This window comes from Salvelinus namaycush, chromosome 38, assembly GCF_016432855.1.
Source record: "Salvelinus namaycush isolate Seneca chromosome 38, SaNama_1.0, whole genome shotgun sequence".
Lineage (NCBI taxonomy): Eukaryota > Metazoa > Chordata > Actinopteri > Salmoniformes > Salmonidae > Salvelinus > Salvelinus namaycush.
In genome coordinates, this window is record NC_052344.1 from 7,399,128 (window position 1) to 7,423,415 (window position 24,288).

General features: G+C 46.8%; 1 protein-coding gene across 1 annotated transcript in view; it reads left to right on the plus strand.

Annotated features, from left to right (window-relative positions):
- The window catches only part of LOC120031805 (cGMP-inhibited 3',5'-cyclic phosphodiesterase A-like), a 96,613-nt gene extending 76,314 nt beyond the window's left edge, over window positions 1–20,299 (plus strand). Inside the window, exons 6-14 of the mRNA XM_038977625.1 lie at window positions 4,732–4,886; window positions 5,146–5,286; window positions 9,142–9,253; window positions 9,558–9,665; window positions 10,454–10,665; window positions 10,911–11,114; window positions 11,389–11,550; window positions 18,929–19,221; window positions 19,789–20,299. Coding sequence (XP_038833553.1) covers window positions 4,732–4,886; window positions 5,146–5,286; window positions 9,142–9,253; window positions 9,558–9,665; window positions 10,454–10,665; window positions 10,911–11,114; window positions 11,389–11,550; window positions 18,929–19,221; window positions 19,789–20,083 — 1,682 coding nt within the window. The 3' untranslated portion in view covers window positions 20,084–20,299. The remainder of the gene's footprint in view (window positions 1–4,731; window positions 4,887–5,145; window positions 5,287–9,141; window positions 9,254–9,557; window positions 9,666–10,453; window positions 10,666–10,910; window positions 11,115–11,388; window positions 11,551–18,928; window positions 19,222–19,788) is intronic.
- The last annotated feature ends 3,989 nt before the right edge of the window (window positions 20,300–24,288 follow it).

Below are 24,288 nucleotides of genomic sequence, written 5' to 3' on the forward strand. Positions count from 1 at the left end.
TTCTAGTCCTGTGCAGTATTTCGTTTTTTTAAATGTATTATTTCTTACATTGTTAGCCCAGAAAACCTTAAGTGTTATTACATACAGCTGGGAAGAACTATTGGATATCAGAGAGACGTCAACTTAACAGCACAAACCAGCACGACGACCAGGAATACGACTTTCCCAAAGCGGATCCTTTGTCTGCACCTCCCAGGGCATTTGAACTGATTCCAGAGGCCGACACAAAACAACTCTGCCGGAGGAGAGAGTGCCGAAGTGAGGCTTCAGATGCGCGCACACCACCCACCGCTTCCGAGTATATTACTCGTTAATGTCCAGTCCCTAGTTAACAAAGTCGCCGAAATCAGGGCAAGAGTTGCTTTCCAAAGAGATATCCGGGATTGTAACATACTCTGTTTCACGGAGACATGGCTAGCTGGGGACATGCTGTTGGAGTCCGTACAGCCAACAGGATTTTCAGTGCATCATGCCGACAGGAATACATATTTCTCCGGTAAGGTAGGGTGGGGGTGTATGTTTCATGATTAACGACTCATGGTGTAATTGTAACAACAGACAAGAGCTCAAGTCCTTTTGTTCACCTGACCTAGAATTCCTCACAATCAAATGCCAACCGTATTATCTCCCAAGAGAACTCTCCTCGGTTTTCGTCACAGCTGTGTATATCTACCCGTAAGCGAATACCAAGACAGCCATCAAGGAACTTCACTGGACTTCATGCAAACTGGAAACCATATATCCTGAGGCTGCATTTATTGTAGCGGAGTATTTTAACAAAGATAATTTGAGAACAAGGCTACGTAAATTCTATCAGCATATCGATTGCAGTCCATGAGCTAGTAACACGCTCGACCATTGCTACTCTAACTTCCGCGATGCATACAAGGCCCTTCCCCACCCTTCTTTTATCAAATCCGACCATGACTACATCTTGTTGCTCCCCTCCTATAGGCAGACACTAAAACAGGAAGCGCCCATACTTAGGTCTATCCAACGCTGGTCTGACCAATTCCACGCTTCAAGATTGCTTCGATCACGTGGACTGGGATATGTTCTGGGTAGCCTCAGGCAATAACATTGACGTATACGCTGACTCGGTGAGCGAGTTTATAAGGAAGTGTATAGGAGATGTTGTACCCACTGTGACTATTAAAACCTTTCCTAACCAGAAACCGTGGATTAATGGCAGCATTTGCGCAAAACTGAAAGCATGTACCACCGCATTTAATCATGGCAAGGCGACTGGAAACATGGCCGAATACAAACAGTGTAGTTATTCCCTCCATAATACAATCAAACAAGCAAAGCGTCAGTATAGAGACAAAGTGGAGTCGCAATTCAACGGCTCAAATACGAGACGTATGTGGCAGCGTCTATAGACAATCACGGATTACAAAAAGAAAACCAGCCCCGTCGCGGACATCGACGTCTTGCTTCCAGACAAATTGAACAACTTCTTTGCGCGCTTTGAGGATAATACAGTGCCACCGACGCGGCCCGCTAACAAAGACTTTGGGCTCTCCTTCTCCGTGGCCGACGTGAGTAATACATTTAAACGTGTTAACCCCTGCAAGGCTGCCGGACCAGACGACATCACTTGCCGCATCCTCAGAGCATGCATAGACCAGCTGGCTGGTGTGTTTACGGACATATTCAATCAATCCCTATCCCAGTCTGCTGTCTCCACATGCTTCAAGATGGCCACCATTGTTCCTGTTCCCAAGAAAGCTAAGGTAACTTAACTAAATGACTATCGCTCCGTTGCACTCACTTCTGTCACCATGAAGTGCTTTGAGAGACTAGTAAAGGAGCTTATCACCTCCACTCTACCTGTCACACTAGACCCACTCCAATTTGCTTACCGCCCCAATAGGTCCACAGACGATACAATCGCCATCCCACTGCACACTTTCCTATCCCATCTGGACAAGAGGAATACCTATGTAAGAATACTGTTCATTGACTACAGCTCAGCATTCAACACCATAATACCCTCTAAACTCTTCATTAAGCTTGAGACCCTGGGTCTTGACCCCGCCCTGTGCAACTGGGTCCTGGACTTCCTGTCGGGCCGCCCCCAGGTGGTGAAGGTCGGAAACGACATCTCCACTCCACTGACCCTCAACACTGGGGCCCCACAAGGCTGCATTCTTAGCCCCCTCCTGTACTCCCTGTTCACCCACGACTGCACGCCTCCAAATCAATCATCAAGTTTGCAGACGACACTACAGTGGTAGGCTTGATTACCAACAACAACGAGGCAGCCTACAGGGAGGAGGTGAGGGCCCTCGGAGTGTGGTGTCAGGAAAATAACCTCTTACTCAATGTCAGCAAAACAAAAGAGATGATCGTGGACTTCAGGAAACAGCAGAGGGCACCTCTTCAACAGCACCTCTTCAACCTCAGGAGGCAGAAAAAATGTGACTTGTCACCGAAAACCCTCACTGACTTTAACAGGTGCACAATTGAGAGGATACTCTCGGGCTGTATCACTGCCTGGTACGGCAACTGCACCACCCAGAACAGCAGGCCTCTCCAGAGGCTGGTGCGGTCTGCACAACGCATCACTGGGGGCAAACTACCTTCCCTCCAGGACACCTACAACACCCGATGTCACAGGAAGGCAAAAAAGATCATCAAGGACAATAACCACCCGAGCCACTACCTGTTCACCCTGCTTCCATCCAGAAGGCGAGGTCAGTACAGATGCATCAAAGCTGGGACAGAGAGACTGAAAAACAGTTTCTATCTCAAGGCCATCAGATTGTTAAACAGCCACCACTAGCACAGAGAGGCGGCTGCCTACCTACAGACTTGATATCATTGGCCACTTTAATAAATGGAACACTAGTCACTTTGATAATGTCACTTTAAGAATGTTTACATATTTCGCATTACTCATCTCATATGTACTATAAACTGTATACTGTATCCTTCACTATCTATTCTTTACTATCTGTTGCATCTTAGCCTCTCTGTCACTGCTCCTCCATATATTTTATACTTATATATTCTTATCTCATTCCTTTACTAGATTGTGTGTATTAGGTTTTGTTGTCGAAATTCTTAGATATTAGATTTTGTAGTGGACTTGTTAGATATTACCTGTTAGATACTGCTGCACTGTCGGATCTAGAAGCATAAGTATGTCGCCACATTCACAACAACATCTGCTAACCATCTGCTAACCATGTGTATGTGAGCAATAACATCTGCTAACCATGTGTATGTGAGCAATAACATCTGCTAACCATGTGTATGTGACCAATAACATCTGCTAACCATGTGTATGTGACCAATAACATCTGCTAACCATGTGTATGTGACCAATAACATCTGCTAACCATGTGTATGTGAGCAATAACATCTGCTAACCATGTGTATGTGACCAATAACATCTGCTAACCATGTGTATGTGACCAATAACATCTGCTAACCATGTGTATGTGACCAATAACATCTGCTAACCATGTGCATGTGACCAATAACATCTGCTAACCATGTGCATGTGACCAATAACATCTGCTAACCATGTGTATGTGACCAATAACATCTGCTAACCATGTGCATGTGACCAATAACATCTGCTAACCATGTGCATGTGACCAATAACATCTGCTAACCATGTGTATGTGACCAATAACATCTGCTAACCATGTGCATGTGACCAATAACATCTGCTAACCATGTGTATGTGACCAATAACATCTGCTAACCATGTGTATGTGACCAATAAAATGTGATTTGATTTGAATAATATTCATGTCAATCTCTCAGGGCTCCGAGTAGAGGAGATGTTGACTTCATCACTACTTGTTTTTGTAAGAAGTATTGACATGTTGAATGTACCGAGCTGTCTGTTTAAACTACTAGCACACAGCTCAGACACCTATGCATACCCCACAAGACATGACTCCAGAGGTCTCTCTTCACAATCCCAAAGTCCAGAACAGACTATGGGAGGCGCACAGTACTACATGTCGACATGGAACTCTATTCCACATCAGGTAACTGATGCAAGCAGTAAAATTAGATTTAAAAAACAGATAAAAATACACCTTATGGAACAGTGGGGACTGTGGAGAGACACAAACACAGGCACAGACACACGCATACAGATACACGTGATAAAAAACGCACTCTACACACACCTACACATGGATGTTGTATTGTAGATATGTGGTTGTAGAGTAGTGGCCTGAGGGCACACACTTAATATGTTGTGAAAAGTCTTATGAAATGTAATGTCATGTAACATTTGTTTTGGTATATAACTGCCTTTATGTTGCTGGACCCCAGGAAGTAATGGTGATCTGTAATGAATACAAATAGAAAATATCCACCCCTGGATCTGGCTGTGGTGAGAGGAATAACGTCGTTGATCCTGGTTCAGCTGGAACAGCTGACCGTGGTTCCTCTCACGCTACTGACGCGGTTAACTCTTCACTTATCCACTTGTTCACTTTTCTCCTCTCCCATGAGATATACATGTCTGTCCTCTGCCCCTCTCTCAGCTGTGGTAGACCGTACAGCAGGCTGAGCCATGGGGAGGGGTCTATGGACAAAGGGGACATAATACCCCACCCTGGTAAGTAGTAAAAGGACACTTATCTACTTCTCCATATACTGTATGTCTTCTTTCTTAGTGTTACATTTATATCTGCCACGTTGTGAGCGTGTCAACCACCTGACTTAACCCCTGAACCCTGATCTGTCCTGTCCTATAAGATGACCCGGCAGTGGCATCGTCAGACTATGAGAGCACCTACGAGACCAACCACAGTGACAGCAGTGACTTTGCACAGAACGAGGACGACGGGGAGGGGGCCAAGAAGCCCTCAGACACCCAGGACGGGTGTAGGTCGTACCAGCCTGAGGGCATCGTCCTGCACCCCCTACTGCCACCTCCAGAGGTAGGTTCCACTATAGAAATGCATTGAGTGGAATGAAAATGGGTCTACAAATATGCTAAACATTTCATGGCTGCAATATCAATCTATTCACACATTATAAAATTATGCATTTGATTCGAAGAGCAAATACCAAATAACATCCTATTTCCCTATACAGTGCACTACCTTGTAACATACTATTACCCATAGCCACTTGAAATTACCCTTGATCCTGACCCCTGACCTCTAGGACACACAGCCCATCCTGGCCCCAGAGCCTCTGGTAATGCCAGAGCTGGATCCTCTGATGACTCAACTCAACAACTGGAACTTCCCCATCTTCAACCTGGTGGAGAAAACACACGGCCGCTCAGGATGCATCCTCAGCCAGGTGAGAACAGGCCTCAGCCAGGTGAGAACAGGCCTCAGCCAGGTGAGAACAGGCCTCAGCCAGGTGAGAACAGGCATCAGTCAGGTGAGAACAGGCCTCAGCCAGGTGAGAACAGGCATCAGTCAGGTGAGAACAGGCCTCAGCCAGGTGAGAACAGGCCTCAGTCAGGTGAGAACAGGCCTCAGCCAGGTGAGAACAGGCCTCAGCCAGGTGAGAACAGGCCTCAGCCAGGTGAGAACAGGCCACAGCCAGGTGAGAACAGGCCTCAGCCAGGTGAGAACAGGCCACAGCCAGGTGAGAACAGGCCTCAGCCAGGTGAGAACAGGCCTCAGCCAGGTGAGAACAGGCCACAGCCAGGTGAGAACAGGCCTCAGCCAGGTGAGAACAGGCCTCAGCCAGGTGAGAACAGGCCTCAGCCAGGTGAGAACAGGCATCAGTCAGGTGAGAACAGGCCTCAGCCAGGTGAGAACAGGCATCAGTCAGGTGAGAACAGGCCTCAGCCAGGTGAGAACAGGCCTCAGCCAGGTGAGAACAGGCCTCAGCCAGGTGAGAACAGGCCTCAGCCAGGTGAGAACAGGCCTCAGCCAGGTGAGAACAGGCCACAGCCAGGTGAGAACAGGCCTCAGTCAGGTGAGAACAGGCCTCAGCCAGGTGAGAACAGGCTTCAGCCAGGTGAGAACAGGCCTCAGCCCTCAGCCAGGTGAGAACAGGCCTCAGTCAGGTGAGAACAGGCCTCAGCCAGGTGAGAACAGGCCTCAGTCAGGTGAGAACAGGCCTCAGCCAGGTGAGAACAGGCCTCAGCCAGGTGAGAACAGGCCTCAGCCAGGTGAGAACAGGCCTCAGCCAGGTGAGAACAGGCCTCAGTCAGGTGAGAACAGGCCTCAGCCAGGTGAGAACAGGCCTCAGCCAGGTGAGAACAGGCCTCAGTCAGGTGAGAACAGGCCTCAGCCAGGTGAGAACAGGCCTCAGCCAGGTGAGAACAGGCCTCAGTCAGGTGAGAACAGGCCTCAGCCAGGTGAGAACAGGCTTCAGCCAGGTGAGAACAGGCCTCAGCCCTCAGCCAGGTGAGAACAGGCCTCAGCCAGGTGAGAACAGGCCTCAGTCAGGTGAGAACAGGCCTCAGCCAGGTGAGAACAGGCCTCAGCCAGGTGAGAACAGGAACAGGCCTCAGCCAGGTGAGAACAGGCCTCAGTCAGGTGAGAACAGGCCTCAGCCAGGTGAGAACAGGCCTCAGCCAGGTGAGAACAGGCCTCAGCCAGGTGAGAACAGGCCTCAGCCAGGTGAGAACAGGCCACAGCCAGGTGAGAACAGGCCACAGCCAGGTGAGAACAGGCCTCAGCCAGGTGAGAACAGGCCTCAGCCAGGTGAGAACAGGCCTCAGTCAGGTGAGAACAGGCCTCAGCCAGGTGAGAACAGGCTTCAGCCAGGTGAGAACAGGCCTCAGCCCTCAGCCAGGTGAGAACAGGCCTCAGTCAGGTGAGAACAGGCCTCAGCCAGGTGAGAACAGGCCTCAGTCAGGTGAGAACAGGCCTCAGCCAGGTGAGAACAGGCCTCAGCCAGGTGAGAACAGGCCTCATTCAGGTGAGAACAGGCCTCAGCCAGGTGAGAACAGGCCTCAGTCAGGTGAGAACAGGCCTCAGCCAGGTGAGAACAGGCCTCAGCCAGGTGAGAACAGGCCTCAGTCAGGTGAGAACAGGCCTCAGTCAGGTGAGAACAGGCCTCAGCCAGGTGAGAACAGGCCTCAGCCAGGTGAGAACAGGCCTCAATCAGGTGAGAACAGGCCTCAGCCAGGTGAGAACAGGCTTCAGCCAGGTGAGAACAGGCCTCAGCCCTCAGCCAGGTGAGAACAGGCCTCAGCCAGGTGAGAACAGGCCTCAGTCAGGTGAGAACAGGCCTCAGCCAGGTGAGAACAGGCCTCAGCCAGGTGAGAACAGGCCTCAGCCAGGTGAGAACAGGCCTCAGCCAGGTGAGAACAGGCCTCAGTCAGGTGAGAACAGGCCTCAGCCAGGTGAGAACAGGCCTCAGCCAGGTGAGAACAGGCCTCAGCCAGGTGAGAACAGGCCTCAGCCAGGTGAGAACAGGCCTCAGTCAGGTGAGAACAGGCCTCAGTCAGGTGAGAACAGGCCTCAGCCAGGTGAGAACAGGCCTCAGTCAGGTGAGAACAGGCCTCAGTCAGGTGAGAACAGGCCTCAGCCAGGTGAGAACAGGCCTCAGTCAGGTGAGAACAGGCCTCAGCCAGGTGAGAACAGGCCTCAGCCAGGTGAGAACAGGCCTCAGCCAGGTGAGAACAGGCCTCAGTCAGGTGAGAACAGGCCTCAGTCAGGTGAGAACAGGCCTCAGCCAGGTGAGAACAGGCCTCAGCCATGTGAGAACAGGCCTCAGCCAGGTGAGAACAGGCCTCAGTCAGGTGAATATTTCAGTGAAAACAGTCCATTGTGAACCAAGTGAGAATGGCTCAGACTTCAAATCAAACTTAATTTAAAATGCATTTTAAATCGCAACACAATTAAGAAAATACACACAGCCCATCCTGTGAAAAATAGTTCAAGCAAACAGGAAGCAGTAAAAAGTATGAATAAAAAGAATATAAAGCAAAGATGATGTTAAAACAGTTACTGGTTAAAGGCCAAGCTAGAAAGGTGGGGTTTTAAACGTGATGTAAAAGCCTCAATGGTGTCTGTCCCTCTTACCCGACAGGAACAGCTATTCCATAACTGAGGGGCTTTGATAGATATAGAAATCCGCTCCTCCGATGTGTGCATCGAGTGATGCTTGTGAATAAAGCACTGTGAGATATGGATGGGATTACACTGCCATCTACTGGTTGAAACAGGAGTTACAAGTTATTGGGATTGCGGTGTACTGTAAACCAAGACAGCAGTAGGGCCTTGGTTTACACTCCGTTTTCTACCACAAAACACCAGAAAATGACCAGAAAGAGTAGAACCAGCTCACCTGCTTTTACACTATGATTTGATTATTAGATGTTACATTTGTCTTTTGAAACAAATATTTAAAAGGAATAGTTTCACCATATTAAAACGAGAATTCAATTCAAGTAACAGGGCTGACCTTAAAATGAGGGACAGGTTTTTTTTCTCTCAAAATGAATCACTAATCACATGAAATAAATAATAAGCTTTAGAAATTACTTTATCAAAGCATCAAAATAACTACGGCTTTACGATGATACTGAACATTTTGGGATTAAATGAATTAAAATCTTGCTAGAAGTCACATATGGTGCACAGAGGCATAGCCGCATGAATTAGGGGTGCTGGGGGTGTGCACTGGACCTTTACTAGTCCTGTATTAGTTGACCTATATAGCCATCTGTAGCGTGGGAAAAATAACTTTCTCCACCCACCCCTTCCTTGTCGACCCAAAATTATCACGTGGCTATACACAGAGGGACATATCAAAGTACTGAATTTTGCAGAAAATCTTTAATCATATAAAACAATCAGATTTATTGAATTTCCCATTTGGTCTATATTAAAGTGCACTCTATTTAATATAACAGGCATTTAATTCAATATTGGTGCACAGTTTCTACTTAAAATGGCTCCTGAGTGGCACAGCGGTCTAAGGCACTGCATCTCAGTGCAAGAGGCATCACTGCAGTCCCTGGTTTGAATCCAGGCTGCATCACATCTGGCTGTGATTGGCCCAGTGTATCCCCGGTAGGCCGTCATTGTAAATAAGAAGTTGTTCTTAACTGACTTCATAGTTAAATAAAGGTAAAATATCAACGGGACTCATTTTGTGGAAAGACCCAAGTAGCAGCATCACAGCTTTAGGTGTGAAGAGAATAACTTGGTGGATGGGATAACAGTTGTTCTATGTGTGTTCCAGGTTTCCTACCGCCTGTTTGAGGACACGGGACTGTTTGAGACGTTCAAGATTCCTGTCAGGGAGTTCGTGAACTATTTCCATGCTCTGGAGAACGGATACAGGGACATCCCATGTGAGCAAACATTACAATCGATCCTCTTTGTGAATATGCTTTGTAATACACACAGTTCCATCAAGTACTCGAGAGTATCAAAAACATTTGAACGAAACTATCGTAATCCAAACTCTGTGCAGCGGTAGTGGTAGCACTGCCTATTCTATCCACAAGAGGGAGGTATTGGCTTTCTCAATGCAATCACAGCACTATTTCTGTTCCCTCTACCGCCACCTGTCTCTGTATGGTTTGTGAGGTCTCATTATCATCCAGTGTACTAAGTTAGTATTACAGATGGCATCTCCTCTCCCTCCCCATGCAGACCACAACAGGATCCATGCCACTGACGTGCTCCATGCCGTGTGGTACCTCACCACCCAGGCCGTGCCAGGCCTGCCCAACCTCCTCACAGACCACAGCTCAGACTCTGGTGAGGACACACACATGAATATGCAAATACAAGCATACACACATGCACTGACACACACAACCACACACACGTGCGCTTCCTCCTTTCCTCCACTCTCCATCCCGTTGTGTTCTGACTGAGGCTAATATCCTATGTCTATAAGCCTACTGTTGTATGCCTGTTGCTGATGGCAGCCAGGCAAACCCAGTCCTTCTGAGGCTCATTTAGCTGCTGTGTATTCATTCATACACACCAACCACATCAGTAGCTGATGTCAAATGGCATAATATTGTATAACATCAGCCTTACAGTTTGCAGACTGGAGGCTGTGGAAGTTCCCAGAACAGTGTTTCCAGTGAGATCGGATAACCGTTAGTTCATGGTCACCGGCAGTTATTTTACCTCTCGTTCTCTATGTGGAGCTGTTCCATAGAAGCCTATCTCCTCCAGTCAGAGGAACAGACACCAATGTCAACACGCTGATCGTGACCTGTTTGTTCTTTACACAACCTGTCTGACTGGGCTGGCAGATGGCCTACTCTGATACCTGGGGTCTGATGTCTGTCTAGGGCAGGGTGGCTGGCTGTCTGTCAGTCATGTTGTTTTCTGATGCTCATGTCATCCCATACACACAATTGCCCACACATTAGCACACAGACACACACGCACGCACATACAGACTACACCCGTTGACCCAAGTGTTTTGTACTAAAGTTTCCGATTTGTTACGACAATGCCCAGCACCCCTCACCTCATTTACCTGTGTATCTATCTCTCTGACCCTTCTATCCCTGTGTGTGCGTCCCCAGACTCTGACAGTGGGCTCCTCAACCCCAGCCATATAGGCCATACAGGGTTCCTGGTTTCTAAGATGTCTGCGGTGATGGAGGAGGGTTATGGATGTCTGTCTGGCCTCATCCCATCCCTGGAGCTCATGGCTCTGTATGTGGCTGCAGCCATGCACGACTACGACCACCCTGGACGGACCAACGCCTTCCTCGTGGCGACTAGCGCTCCTCAGGTATGAAGGGATAGAGGGAAGGAGGGAGGAAGAGGATGGTGAGGATGGATGGATTGATGGATGGTTGGATGAATGAATCTAACGAAAGGAACTGGAAAGGTGAAAGCAAAGTCCACCAATAATACTTTCATATCTTGTGTTCTTCTCAGATCACTGAAGAGATAAATGGAGGAAGACGAAGGGTCCACTGAGATGCACCAATGATAACGAATGAGTGACACGTTGCTCTCTGTCTCCCCCTGTAGGCCGTGCTATATAACGACCGCTCGGTGTTAGAGAACCACCACGCTGCGTCGGCCTGGAACCTGTTCATGTCCCAGCCAGAGTACAACTTCCTGGGCAACCTGGAGCATGTGGAGTTCAAACGCTTCCGCTTCCTGGTCATCGAGGCCATCCTCGCCACCGACCTGAAGAAACACTTTGACTTCCTGGCAGAGTTCAACGCCAAGGTAAACAGAACCGATGGTCATGAGCTTCTCTTTGATGTACAGCGTATCTACAGCCGAATGGACTGAAGCGCTCTGTCATTTTCTCTGATGGTTGACAAACTTACAGTATGTCAGGAACAAGCCTGTAGGAGAAGATCTGAGGTTCTTTTACTCAGAACTTTTCCTCTTATGCTCTCCTCGCTTCTCTCTGATAGGTTGAAAGGAGGTAGGGGTAGAGGATGTGAGGACGCGAGGAAAGACATTTGAGATTCATTTAACCCTTGCTTCTCTCCAGGTGGGTGACGATGGCTGCTCGGGCATTGACTGGTCCAATGAGAACGACCGGTTGCTGGTGTGTCAGATGTGCATCAAACTGGCAGACATCAACGGCCCACTGAAACACAAGGACCTGCATCTACAGTGGACCGAGGGCATTGTCAATGAGTTCTATGAACAAGTGAGATCCAAATCGATCACTAGCCCCTACACCCTCTACACCCTAGCCCCTACACCCTAGCCACTGATTTAGATTTGAAACACAAGGACCTGCATCTACAGTGGACCGAGGGCATCGTTAAATAGGTCTACAAACAGGTACATCTATTAGGTGTAGGTTTGCCAGAAGATACTGACCCTACCGTTACGCTTGTTTACACAGCTGCATTGGGGTCAGAGTGCAATCATTACATTAAGACATGAGATATCCGTCAGAAAACATACCTCAATGCAGGAATAGGATATGCCACTGTTCTCCAAATTTGACCTTTATCCACACTGCTCCATCGAGAAGACTGAAATACTGCTAGTTTTCCCAGAAAACCGCCCTTTTCGTCCTCATGCTAGCCAGCAGTAGCCACCGCTAGGGTGACCTGGATTGAATTAAATAAACATCATTGATCCTCAGTGAGGAAATTAGGTGAATGATGCATCTTGCCATGGAGATCTGACATTTACAAAATTACAATGACAGGTCCAAGGGGGGCGCTGCATCATTTGTGGGGGACGACATGTATGCAGTTGCCTTGTTGTTGTTGTCTTGTGTACCCCCCCCCCCCCCCCCATGAAACTGCCTGATCATGAAATGGTCATTACACTACCTTCTGCATAAATAGCTATGATAGACATGAGAAGATGTATAGGTGCAATGATGTTTCTCCATCAAATGACATTAACATGTGTTCCACTTGGTACTACAATAGAAAGCAGGCCACTTCATGATTCCATCACGGTACTGCTCAGTGTGAAGTGGTACAGGTGCCTGGAAACAGCCCACTCTCCAGTAACAGTGCTGCTCATTGGTCAGAGACGGACGGGTGCCTATCAACCACACCGCTGATCAGGAAGAGAGACTCTAAGTGGTCAGAGAACGATCAGCGTGTAGGCAGATATATTACAGAAAGGAGGTGATAGGAATCCCGCTGGGCAATGAATGGAGGAGCGTATAATGCCCCACCCAGCAGACTGTCGACCAATCTCGTTCATGTTGTCATGCTGTGTCACGTGGTTGCTAAGCTAATCGTCATGCAATCCCTTCTAAATGTCAGGGTATGAGTCGAGAAACCTGCCTATTTTTCTCAAAAGTACCTAATGTCACGATTCCAAAGCTATACGATATTGCAGAGACAAAGTTAGTTATCTTACATCTCGGAAAGATTTGTAATGTTGTACTTATTGTTCACGTAATTCATGCTTATGTTTGGCTTTTGAACTAGCGCCCAATTGACTCCCATTCACTCCTTGAAGGAGTGCTCTTCTTGTCCCAGAATCGACCAGAATGAACCTGCGTGGCCCATTGACGACGCATGGGCAACGTAAACAATGGCCGTTAATACGATTCCCATCAGAATAGGTAGAACCAATGGATACTCCCATTCAAATCAAAGTTCTCTGATGTGAAGTGTGGAATCGTGGCCGTACTGGGTCTACCACTTCTAGAATATTCTATGCCAGCGTTTCCCAAATCTATCCTCAGGTACCCCAAGTCAGTCCATGTATTTGATGTATTTCAGAACTGACACTTTGAACTAATGAGGGGCTTGATGATTAGTTGACCATATAGTATGTGGATTGGTTGGGGGGGAACTCAATGAGAGGTTTGAGAAACAGCATTCTATTCATTGACCATTGATAGACTGTGAGAAATAATATGAAATGTAGAACTACTTTTGTTCCTCTGTTTCTTTGTCAGTAATGTCGATGTGACACCCATCAACACACATTCATTGAAGAAGCCATCCTTGTATGCAGGCAATGTACTGCATAATGTACCATCTATTCAAAATGGGGACCTGGCATTGATGGAGAGACGATTAGATTGTCACTTGGAAAGGAGAGTGTTGAGGTATTGACACAATGTGTCACTCTACAGTGGCAGGAGCACCAAGTGTGTAGGTTATAGTCGGTGCCACTGTGATTGACAGCGCAGTCATCTTGTTTTTGTCTGTCTGTCTCTTCAAAGCCTGATCTCACTCAATGGTGAAACCCAAACCGTCGTTCAAATGTCAAATCTGCTTGTGTCCTTGGAGGGAGAGGGAGGAAGAGAGAGAGAGAGATAAAGGGGAGGGAGGGAGAGATAGAAAGACAGGGAGGAGAAAGAGAGGGAAATAGAGGGAGGAGAGAGAGAGAGAGGAAAATAGAGGGAGGAGAAAGAGAGGGAGGAGAGAGAGAGAGAGGAAAATAGAGGGAGGAGAAAGAGAGGGATGTGAGAGAGAGAGAGAGAGAGGAAAATATAGGGAGGAGAGAGAGAGAGGGATGTGAGAGAGAGAGAGAGGAAAATAGAGGGAGGAGAGAGAGAGAGAGAGAGAGAGGAAAAGAGAGGGAGGAGAGAGAGGAAAATAGAGGGAGGAGAGAGAGAGAGAGGAAAAGAGAGGGAAGAGAGAGAGAGAGGAAAAGAGGGAAGAGAGAGAGAGAGAGGAAAATAGAGGGAGGAGAGAGAGAGATGAAAAGAGAGGGAGGAGAGAGAGAGGGATGTGAGAGAGAGAGAGAGGGAAATAGAGGGAGGAGAGAGAGAGAGGGATGTGAGAGAGAGAGAGGAAAATAGAGGGAGGAGAAAGAGAGGGAGGAGAAAGAGAGAGAGAGGAAAATAGAGGGAGGAGAGAGAGGAAAATAGAGGGAGGAGAAAGAGAGGGAGGAGAGAGAGAGAGGAAAATAGAGGGAGGAGAAAGAGAGGGAGGAGAGAGAGAGAGAGAGGAAAATAGAGGGAGGAGAAAGAGAGGGAGGAGAGAGAGATAGAGGGAGGAGAAAGAGAGGGAGGAGATAGAGGGAGGAGAAAGAGAGGGAGGAGAGAGAGAGAGAGGAAAAGAGAGGGAGGAGAGAGAGAGAGAGAGGAAAAGAGAGGGAGGAGAGAGAGAGAGAGAGGAAAAGAGAGGGAGGAGAGAGAGAGGAAAATAGAGGGAGGAGAGAGAGAGAGAGAGAGACGAAAAGAGAGGGAGGAGAGAGAGAGAGAGAGGGAAATAGAGGGAGGAGAGAGAGAGAGGGATGTGAGAGAGAGAGAAGAAAATAGAGGGAGGAGAAAGAGAGGTAGGAGAGAGAGAGAGAGAGGAAAATAGAGGGAGGAGAGAGAGGGAGGAGAAAGAGAGGGAGGAGAGAGAGAGAGAGAGGAAAATAGAGGGAGGAGAAAGAGAGGGAGGAGAGAGAGAGAGAGAGAGGAAAATAGAGGGAGGAGAAAGAGAGGGAGGAGAGAGAGAGAGGGAGGAGAAAGAGAGGGAGGAGAGAGAGAGAGAGAGGAAAATAGAGGGAGGAGAAAGAGAGGGAGGAGAGAGAGATAGAGGGAAATAAAGGGAGGAGAGAGAGAGGGATGTGATAGAGGGAGGAGAAAGAGAGGGAGGAGAGAGAGATAGAGGGAAATAAAGGGAGGAGAGAGAGATAGGGATGTGAGAGAGAGAGAGAGGAAAATAGAGGGAGGAGAAAGAAAGGGAGGAGAGAGAGAGGAAAATAGAGGGAGGAGAGAGAGAGAGGAAAATAGAGGGAGGAGAAAGAGAGGGAGGAGACAGAGAGAGGAAAATAGAGGGAGGAGAAAGAGAGGGAGGAGAGAGAGAGAGAGAGGAAAATAGAGGGAGGAGAAAGAGAGGGAGGAGAAAGAGAGGGAGGAGAGAGAGATAGAGGAAAATAGAGGGAGGAGAAAGAGATAGAGGGAGGAGAAAGAGAGGGAGGAGAGAGAGAGAGAGAGGAAAATAGAGGGAGGAGAAAGAGAGGGAGGAGAGAGAGATAGAGGGAAATAAAGGGAGGAGAGAGAGAGGGATGTGATAGAGGGAGGAGAAAGAGAGGGAGGAGAGAGAGATAGAGGGAAATAAAGGGAGGAGAGAGAGATAGGGATGTGAGAGAGAGAGAGAGGAAAATAGAGGGAGGAGAAAGAAAGGGAGGAGAGAGAGAGGAAAATAGAGGGAGGAGAGAGAGAGAGGAAAATAGAGGGAGGAGAAAGAGAGGGAGGAGACAGAGAGAGGAAAATAGAGGGAGGAGAAAGAGAGGGAGGAGAGAGAGAGGGAGGAGAGAGAGATAGAGGAAAATAGAGGGAGGAGAAAGAGAGGGAGGAGAGAGAGATAGAGGGAAATAGAGGGAGGAGAAAGAGAGGGAGGAGAGAGAGATAGAGGGAAATAGAGGGAGGAGAGAGAGAGAGGGATGTGAGAGAGGAAATAGAGGGAGGAGAGAGAGAGAGAGAGAGAGAGGAAAATAGAGGGAGGAGAGAGAGAGAGAGGAAAAGAGAGGGAGGAGAAAGAGAGGGAGGAGGAAGAGAGGGAGGAGAGAGAGATAGGAAAATAGAGGGAGGAGAAAGAGAGGGAGGAGAGAGAGAGAGGAAAATAGAGGGAGGAGAAAGAGAGGGAGGAGAGAGAGAGAGGAAAATAGAGGGAGGCGAAAGAGAGGGAGGAGAGAGAGAGAGAGGAAAATAGAGGGAAGAGAAAGAGAGGGAGGAGAGAGAGAGAGGAAAATAGAGGGAGGAGAAAGAGAGGGAGGAGAGAGAGAGAGAGGAAAATAGAGGGAGGAGTAAGAGAGGGAGGAGAGAGCGAGAGAGAGGAAAATAGAGGGAGGAGTAAGAGAGGGAGGAGAGAGAGAGGGAGGAGAGAGAGGAAGTGTTATTGTACTGCAGTCTAGCTGATGTACTTGTGTCATCAGTGACAGTCGTCATTCACACAGACAGAGATACAGCAGCAACACATCAGATCACAGTGAACTGTGCCTCAAGACATGCACACGAAGAACAAACACACCAGGGTCAGTAGTAGTATACCCAAAATCCTAACACTGACCATTAACGCAGTAAAAACATCTTAAAGATCTGACCCTGTATCAGTGGTTAAGTTGTAACTTTACCATCTCCTTGACACCTGTCTTTAGAAGACGTTTTGATGGTTCAATACGCCCCTCTACTCTAGAGTAGCACCTCTCTTTCTCTTTTTCCCCTCTCTCTCTCCCTCTTCACTTCAGACACTAATTTCAGTCCACTGCACTGACTGGCAAAAGCTCTGCTGGTTACTATGGCAACACGAGACCTTGCCTGCTGCGGTCCACTTCGAGTGTATAAGCCCCTGACGTCAACAGACACATATATATATATATGTATCCTGCTATAAATCACTTTACTATACATGCATATACATGATCTTGTCAGTCAGCCAATACTGGACCTATAAATTAACTTCCTCTACCTAGATAGACGTGTGCCTTTTGCTGTTTATGTTCTTGACCCAGTTTGAAGCTTTGATTATTCAGTAGTTAATCCCACAGGCTCTGAGTGCTGGTGGTTGCTGTTGGTTTACCACTTAGAGACTGAGACTGGCTGGTGAACAAAATGAGAGCGATACAAATATTGATATGTTTTCTACCATCAGTTGGAATGCAGTTGAATGTGGTTTTACATCATTTCTGACGGTCATTTTTCTTTCTGTGTATTAGTACCTCAGCTGTGACTCCCTCAGTGCATTTGATTCCAATTTCCCTCATATCATTGGCTGGTTGATTGATTGACTGACTTTCCTCAGATAGTGTCAAATGGTAATTCATATTATATTTGCATTAGTCATTCAGCAGAAGTGCTTACCCAAAGCGACTTAGTTAGTGCACTGCATTTATTTTAAGATAGCTAGGTGAGACAACCATACAGTTGAAGTTGGAAATGTACATACACCTTAGCCAAATACATTTAATATCAGTTTTTCACAATTCCTGACATTTCATCCTAGTAAAAATCCTCTGTCTTAGTTCAGTTAGGATCACCACTTTCATTGGTAGCATTGTCTTTAAATTGTTTAACTTGGGTCAAACGTTTCGGGTAGCATTCCACAACCTTCCCACAATGAGTTGAGTGAATTTTGGCCCATTCCTTCTGACAGTGCTGGTGTAACTGAGTCAGGTTTGTAGGCCTCCTAGCTCACACACGCTTTTTCAGTTCGGCCGACAAATGTTCTACAGGATTGAAGTCAGGGCTTTGTGACGGCCACTCCAATACCTTGACTTTGTTGTACTTAAGCCATTTGCCACAACTTTTGAAGTATGCTTGGGGTCATTGTCCATTTGGAAGACCCATTTGCGACCAAGGTTTAACTTCCGGACTGATGTCTTGAGATGTTGCTTTAATATATCCACATAATTTTCCAACCTCATGATGCCATCTATTTTGTGAAGTGCACCAGTCCCTCCTGCAGAAAAGCACCCCCACAACATGATGCTGCCACCCCCGTGCTTCACGGTTGGGATGGTGTTCTTCGGTTTGCAAGCCTCCCCCTTTTTCCTCCAAACATAACGATGGTAATTATTGCCAAACAGTTCTATTTTTGTTTCATCAGACCAGAGAACATTTCTCCAAAAAGTACGATCTTTGTCCCCATGTGCAGTTGCAAACCGTAGTCTGGCTTTTTTATGGCGGTTTTGGAGCAGTGGCTTCTTCCTTGCTGAGCAGCCTTTCAGGTTATGTCGATATAGGACTCGTTTTACTGTGGATATAGATGCTTTTGTACCCGTTTCCTCCAGCATCTTCACAAGGTCCTTTGCTGTTGTTCTGGGATTGATTTGCACATTTCGCACCAAAGTACGTTTATCTCTAGGAGACAGAACCCGTCTCCTTCCTGAGTGGTATGACGACTGCGTGGTCCCATGATGTTTATTCTTGCGTACTATTGTTTGTACAGATTATTGTGGTACATTCAGGCATTTGGAAATTGCTCCCAAGGATGAACCAGACTGGTGGAGGTCTACCATTTTTTTCTGAGGTCTTGGCTGATGTCTTTTGATTTTCCCATGATGTCAAGCAAAGAGGCACTGAGTTTGAAGGCAGGCCTTGAAATACCTCCACAGGTACACCTCCAATTGACTCAAATTATGTTAATTAGCCTATCAGAAGCTTCTAAAGCCATGACATCATTTTCTGGAATTTTACAAGCTGTTTAAAGTCACAGTCAACTTAGTGTATGTAAACGTCTGACACACTGGAATTGTGATACAATGAAATAATCTGTCTGTAAACAATTGTTGGAAAAATGACTTGTGTCATGCACAAAGTAGATGTCCTAACCGACTTGCCAAAACTATAGTTTGTTAACAAGAAATGTGTGGAGTGGTTGAAAAACAAGTTTTAATGACTCCAACCTAAGTGTATGTAAACTTCCGACTCAACTGTATATCACAGTCATTGTAAGTACATTTCTTCTCAGTAAAGTAGCTATCAGCAAAGTCAGTAGTAGTATGAAAAGACAAGCACATGTGTTTAATAAAGGCAAGTTTTTTTGGGGGGTGGTGAGAGGGGGGTGCTGGGGGATTAATCAAATTACTTTGTGAAGAGGTGGGTTTTCAGACGCTTATATCTAACATTCTGCCATGTTTACCCATACTGCACCACTCCTCAGGGCGATGAGGAGTCGAGTCTGGGCCTTCCCATCAGCCCCTTCATGGACCGCTCTGCGCCACAGCTCGCCAAGCTCCAGGAGTCCTTCATCACGCACATCGTGGGTCCGCTCTGTTCCTCCTACGACTCCGCCGCCCTCATGCCGGGGAACTGGGTCGACCCCGCCGATGCACGGAGGAAGGAGGGAGAGGAGGAAGAGGAGGTGGGGGAACGAGAGACAGAGGAGGAAGAGGAGGATACAACAGAGGAGGATGTGTCGACTAGCTCTGAGAGTTCCCGTAAGAGCATGTTGACGTTCATGTTGAACTTCTTTGAGTTGAAAGAAGTTAGTTAACAGGAACCTATTGAAATCAAAGCTCAGCTTGAAATGGCCCAGGTATTGAGTTGTTGACATAGTGCCGATTGATAATACATGTAGTGGATTTAAGCAATAAGGCCCAAGGTGGTGTGGTATATTGGCATGACGCAAAGCGGATTGCCTGGATACAGCCCTTAGCCATTGTATATTGGCAATATACCACAAACCCCTGTGGTGCCTTAATGCTATTATACACTGGTCACCAACATTAACATTAGAACAGTAAACAAGTAAACCAAGTCATCCAATAAGCATCCAGGACCCAAACTACCCGGTTTATAATTAGTAGTAGATACAGAAACCTCATATACACGAGACTACCTGGTCTGCCTTAAGGGTATTTGGTCTGCCCAGGTTATCAGACCCTGCTTTGTAACCCCTGTCCAGAGGTTGTATGATAAGGGTTTGCATGTACAGTATAAGGGGACAGATATGTCGTAGGTTTTGTTCTGAGGAATTGTTTTCTTTCCTATAGAGAAGCACGTGGTGAAGCTTAAGGAGAGCAGGAGGAGAGTGTTCTGTCCCATCACTCAGCACCTTCTGGACAACCACGAAATGTGGAAGAGAGTCATCGCCTCGGAAACCCAGGACACGCCGGACAGAGAGGCGCCTAACTGCCTCAGCAACCCCGCAGAGCCAATCACAGCCATCCACGAGGAGGAGGAGCCAGCCAGCAAGGAGGAGCCAATAGATGGCCAGGGAGAGGAGACAGAAGGGGAAGAGACGGGGCTTGCAGAGGAAGAGGACGTGGCCGAGCAATCAGAGACTGCAGAGAAAAGGGAGGAGGAGCTGGAGTGAGAGGATTATCTTTGACCCTTGAAGATCAGGAAACGGAACATTTATCCAAACTCATACCCTCTCCCAACTAGACTTTCTGACTCATGTCAGAAATTATACCCTATTCCCCATGTAGTGCAGTAGCTGGCCAAAAATAGTGTACTATACAGGGATTGGGGTGTTGTTTGAGACGCAGCCCCTGATATTTGGTTGCCAGCAAATCACTTAGACACAACACTGTAGAAGTTTGGAGTAACATGTGCCTAAAGAAAACAGGGTGGAGGGAGGGAGGATGAGGGAGGGTGGGATTTGTTTTACATACGTATTATATTGGATCAGGTTTCCACACCGCAATACAGACCCACAGAACACTGACCCCACTGCCAGCCTCAAGACACAGCCGGCCATACTAGTGGTCTGCACCCACAGAACCAAGGTGTACAAAGTGGACGGTACTGAATAGACAATACAAACACTAGCTCCTGAGGACAATGAGATGAAAGTGCGGGAAAAAGCTGTGTCCGCTCTGTGTTGGTTCTCAGGGAGCGAGGAGAGGACTGAGGACTGGGGACTGGGGAGAGGAGGGTCAGTGTTGATACAGAGTGTGCTCACACACACGCATGGAGGCAAACACACACTCACACACACAAACCCATCAGAAGATTTGCTAGCTACCCCAGGAAGAGGGAATGGGAAGTCTAACATAGAACCCTGTAGCTCTGAAAAAGCTTTATATTCACTCAAGGAAAAAATCCACAGCACAGTGTTTCTTCACATTCTTCATCTCTCTAATTGTTCCAAATATACCATGTTCTCTCTCTCTTTCTTTCTTTCTTTCTTTCTTTCTTTCTTTCTTTCTTTCTTTCTTTCTTTCTTTCTTTCTTTCACTCACTCACTCACTCCACTTTTGTGTCCGTCATTCAGGCTCTTTTTTCCCTCTCACTCCTACGCAGTTCCACAGGACTCAGGAACACTGACACGCCCCACTGGGCACAGACTGGTTGAATCAATGTTGTTTCCACGTCGTTTCAATGAAATTACGTTGAGCCACAGTGAAATTGGCATCGAATTGACATCTGCCCAATGGGACCCAACGCAGACCCCTCATCACAGTGTCCTTTCTCATTGTTACTTCAACCAACACAAGTGATTGTTCTTTCATTTGTGTTATTGGTTTGTGGTTATACTTTCTTATTTTTTTCAGCTGTAAGATTTTCTCCCTCAGTGGCGTTTGTGTTTGGTAACTATGGTGTGGGCCTTTCTTATTTTACGTACCCTGTACCTTGATTATCTGCACACTACAAAAGGAATCACGTTGAATCTGAATCACACGGTTTCTTATAGAGTTAGACCTTTCTTTTATTCAGAAGCCTAGTTAACTATCCCAATGTAAGATGCTTTTATAAGTGAAGAATTTCTCTCTTCATAGCCTTTTGACCCAGTAGATGAGTACGTGTACCACCTCGCTAGGGAAGAAGCATTTATATTCGGATTCATCTGTGGATGTCAATCTGACCATAACACTGAAAAAGAGATTCACCTTTTTGAAAGGTTCTCTACGGCCATCTTTATTGATAAACTCTTTCATAGAACTCTCTCGTAGAACTCTTTTGACGGTACACTGACCTCTAGCCTGTATTTCAGTCCTCTCTCACAATGGGATCTACCACCCAATACCCTGACAGGAAGTTCAGCTAAGAGAGCCATTGTCGAAAGTACACAGATTCTCTTTCAGTCTCTTGAGCGAGCATCATTCCCCATAGAGTGAGCTGCCTCACTCAGTTCCTTCAAAGAACCAAGGTTACAGTTGTAACCAGGCATTTTCTATTTAACTCTGGGAAATCATCTATTTCTCCAACAGGCTGAAATGATAACAGATAACAGACCTTGGGCTCCAATAGTTTTCAGCAAGTCAAGTGATCAAATAAAGTTGCTGAGTGAGCCTTGGAAAGCCTTAAAGGAGATGTGGAGGAGCCCAGAGGTTCAACCAAGAGAACACGGTTACAGATATACTCCACATACCCTCAGAGAGACTGTGCTGCTCTATAGAACATGGTGAATCACGCATGGGGCTGAATACAAAACAAAAGTTTAAGAAAGATAATGCGGTAAAAATATCCATGCCAAGAAAGAGATATGTCTTCTTAATGTGTGTTTGCTGACTCCCTCAAAGAAGTGATGTATTTATTAACTTTCTGATAGTTTCAACATTTCAGCCATAGGTCTAACTGGTTCAACCAGGAACCTGTCGTAGAAGGCCAATATGGTTGAACTGTAGCTACCCCATTGTAGCTATCACATGATACATCTACAGTACCTGCAGCTATCCCATCTCTCCCTATCCATCCAGCTCCTAGCCCAGGGCAGCTCCCATGACATGACCAGGCAGATCAGGCCTAAGCATGTGTACGTCCCAAATGGCACCCTATTCCCTACATAGTGCACCACAGTTGCCCATAGCCCTATGGACCCTGGTCAAAAGTAGTGCAGTAAATAGGGAAAAAAGGGTGCTATTTGGGACACAGGCCAGGTGGACTAGCCAGCCAGCCTGAGCCAGGCAGCATGCTGCAGTCAACAAATGGACCAGTGCTGGGCTCCTCGTGGCTGTCCATAGCTCCATAGCTCCATTTGATGTCCAGAGAGAGAGACGAATTGGTGGTGACAGAAGGATGAGAGGGAGAGGGAGAGGATAGAGGGAAGAGGATATGAGAGAGAGAAGCGGATAAGAGAGAATGGTAGAGGAGAAGGAAGGGGGTGAGAGAGGAAGGGCGATGAAGACGGGAGGAAGAGAAGAAGACGGGAGGAAGAGAAGCGTTTGGGGGTTTTCTGAGGTTGGTCAGTCTCTTTTTTTGTTCACTGATGGTCTCTGTGAAAACGTCACTTTGAATGAGGAGCCAATTAAAATGTCTGTCTGTCCGTCCATCTGCCTGTCTGGTTCTCCTTGAAGATTTTACCCTTGACAGCTTGTTGTGAAACGTTAACATTATCAGGAAAAAGTATTTGTAGGATGACAATGTTTAAAGCAATACTGACACTTATTCTGTATCTGGCGCGTTTGAGTTGCACTTCGTGACCTGCAAAGTCAAGGGAAACCATGTCTTATGTAACATTGCAACTTGAGTTTATGTACCGAAGTACCAAATTCTTGAATTTTATCCAAATCATGTGCCTCTCTCTCTCTCTCTGCACTAACTGACCCTCTTTCACTCCCTTGCCTCTCTCTCTCTCTCTCTCTCGTTGTGTGATCTGTTATGGGTCATTATCTAACAGTGGCATTTAGTGTTGTAGCTGACATAACATCTTGTGATGGGCTAGGGGCCAGGTGGTTGCGTGAATCGTTATAATAGTTATTGGCCCATATTAAACGATACAGAGAAGAGGAATCAGACATTCCTAGTCAACCCCTGACCCATACATCTGCTGAGTCACTGCCTCATCTGAATAAGGCCTTTCACAATTTCAGTGCGTGGCCTAGGGGGAACTGAACAGTAACAGACCCAATGGAGTGAATGCAAAAGCAATATTCGCAGCCTATGATGACCTGTGTGCATGTGTGGTTGCGTACGTGTTCTACGGTAGCATTTGTTCAAGGGGTATTGTGAATGTGATTTGGTGGCCAACATTAATAAGCTACTATGGTAGGACAGCACTATATTGCTCTTCCTAATATGTATGAGTAGCCCATCTCTAATTCCTCGATGTGACCACACTTCCCACTGTATCTGTTCAAGTCTGACAACACCTAAACCAATGAGTTCCGTCACCTACAGGGATTTCAGATAGCTTTTGGAGTGGTATATTTCAATGTGGATTTCTAGAAAAATCAGTTTCTCCACTGCTTGGTTTCCATGCAGACTACCACAGGTGGAGGTGGATGGGAGATGGAGAGAGACAAGAGTCCGGAATTGTACGCTATTCCTTAATTGAGCTGTGGACAAAAGGAGTGCACATGGTGGGAAATAGGGTGAGGGCCTTTCAGATGCTGGGTCTTGGAACAATGATTCATTCTTTACACTTTGTCCTCTACCTCTCTCCTTCTCGTCTACTGTTGCAAATCAAATAAAATTATATTTGTCACATGCGCCGAATACCACAGGTGTGACCTTACAGAGAAATGCTTACCTACAAGCCCTTCACCAGCAATGCAGTTTTGAGAAAATACCCCCAAAAAAGTAAGAGATAACAAAAACAAATAATTAAAGAGCAGCAGTAAATAACAATAGCGG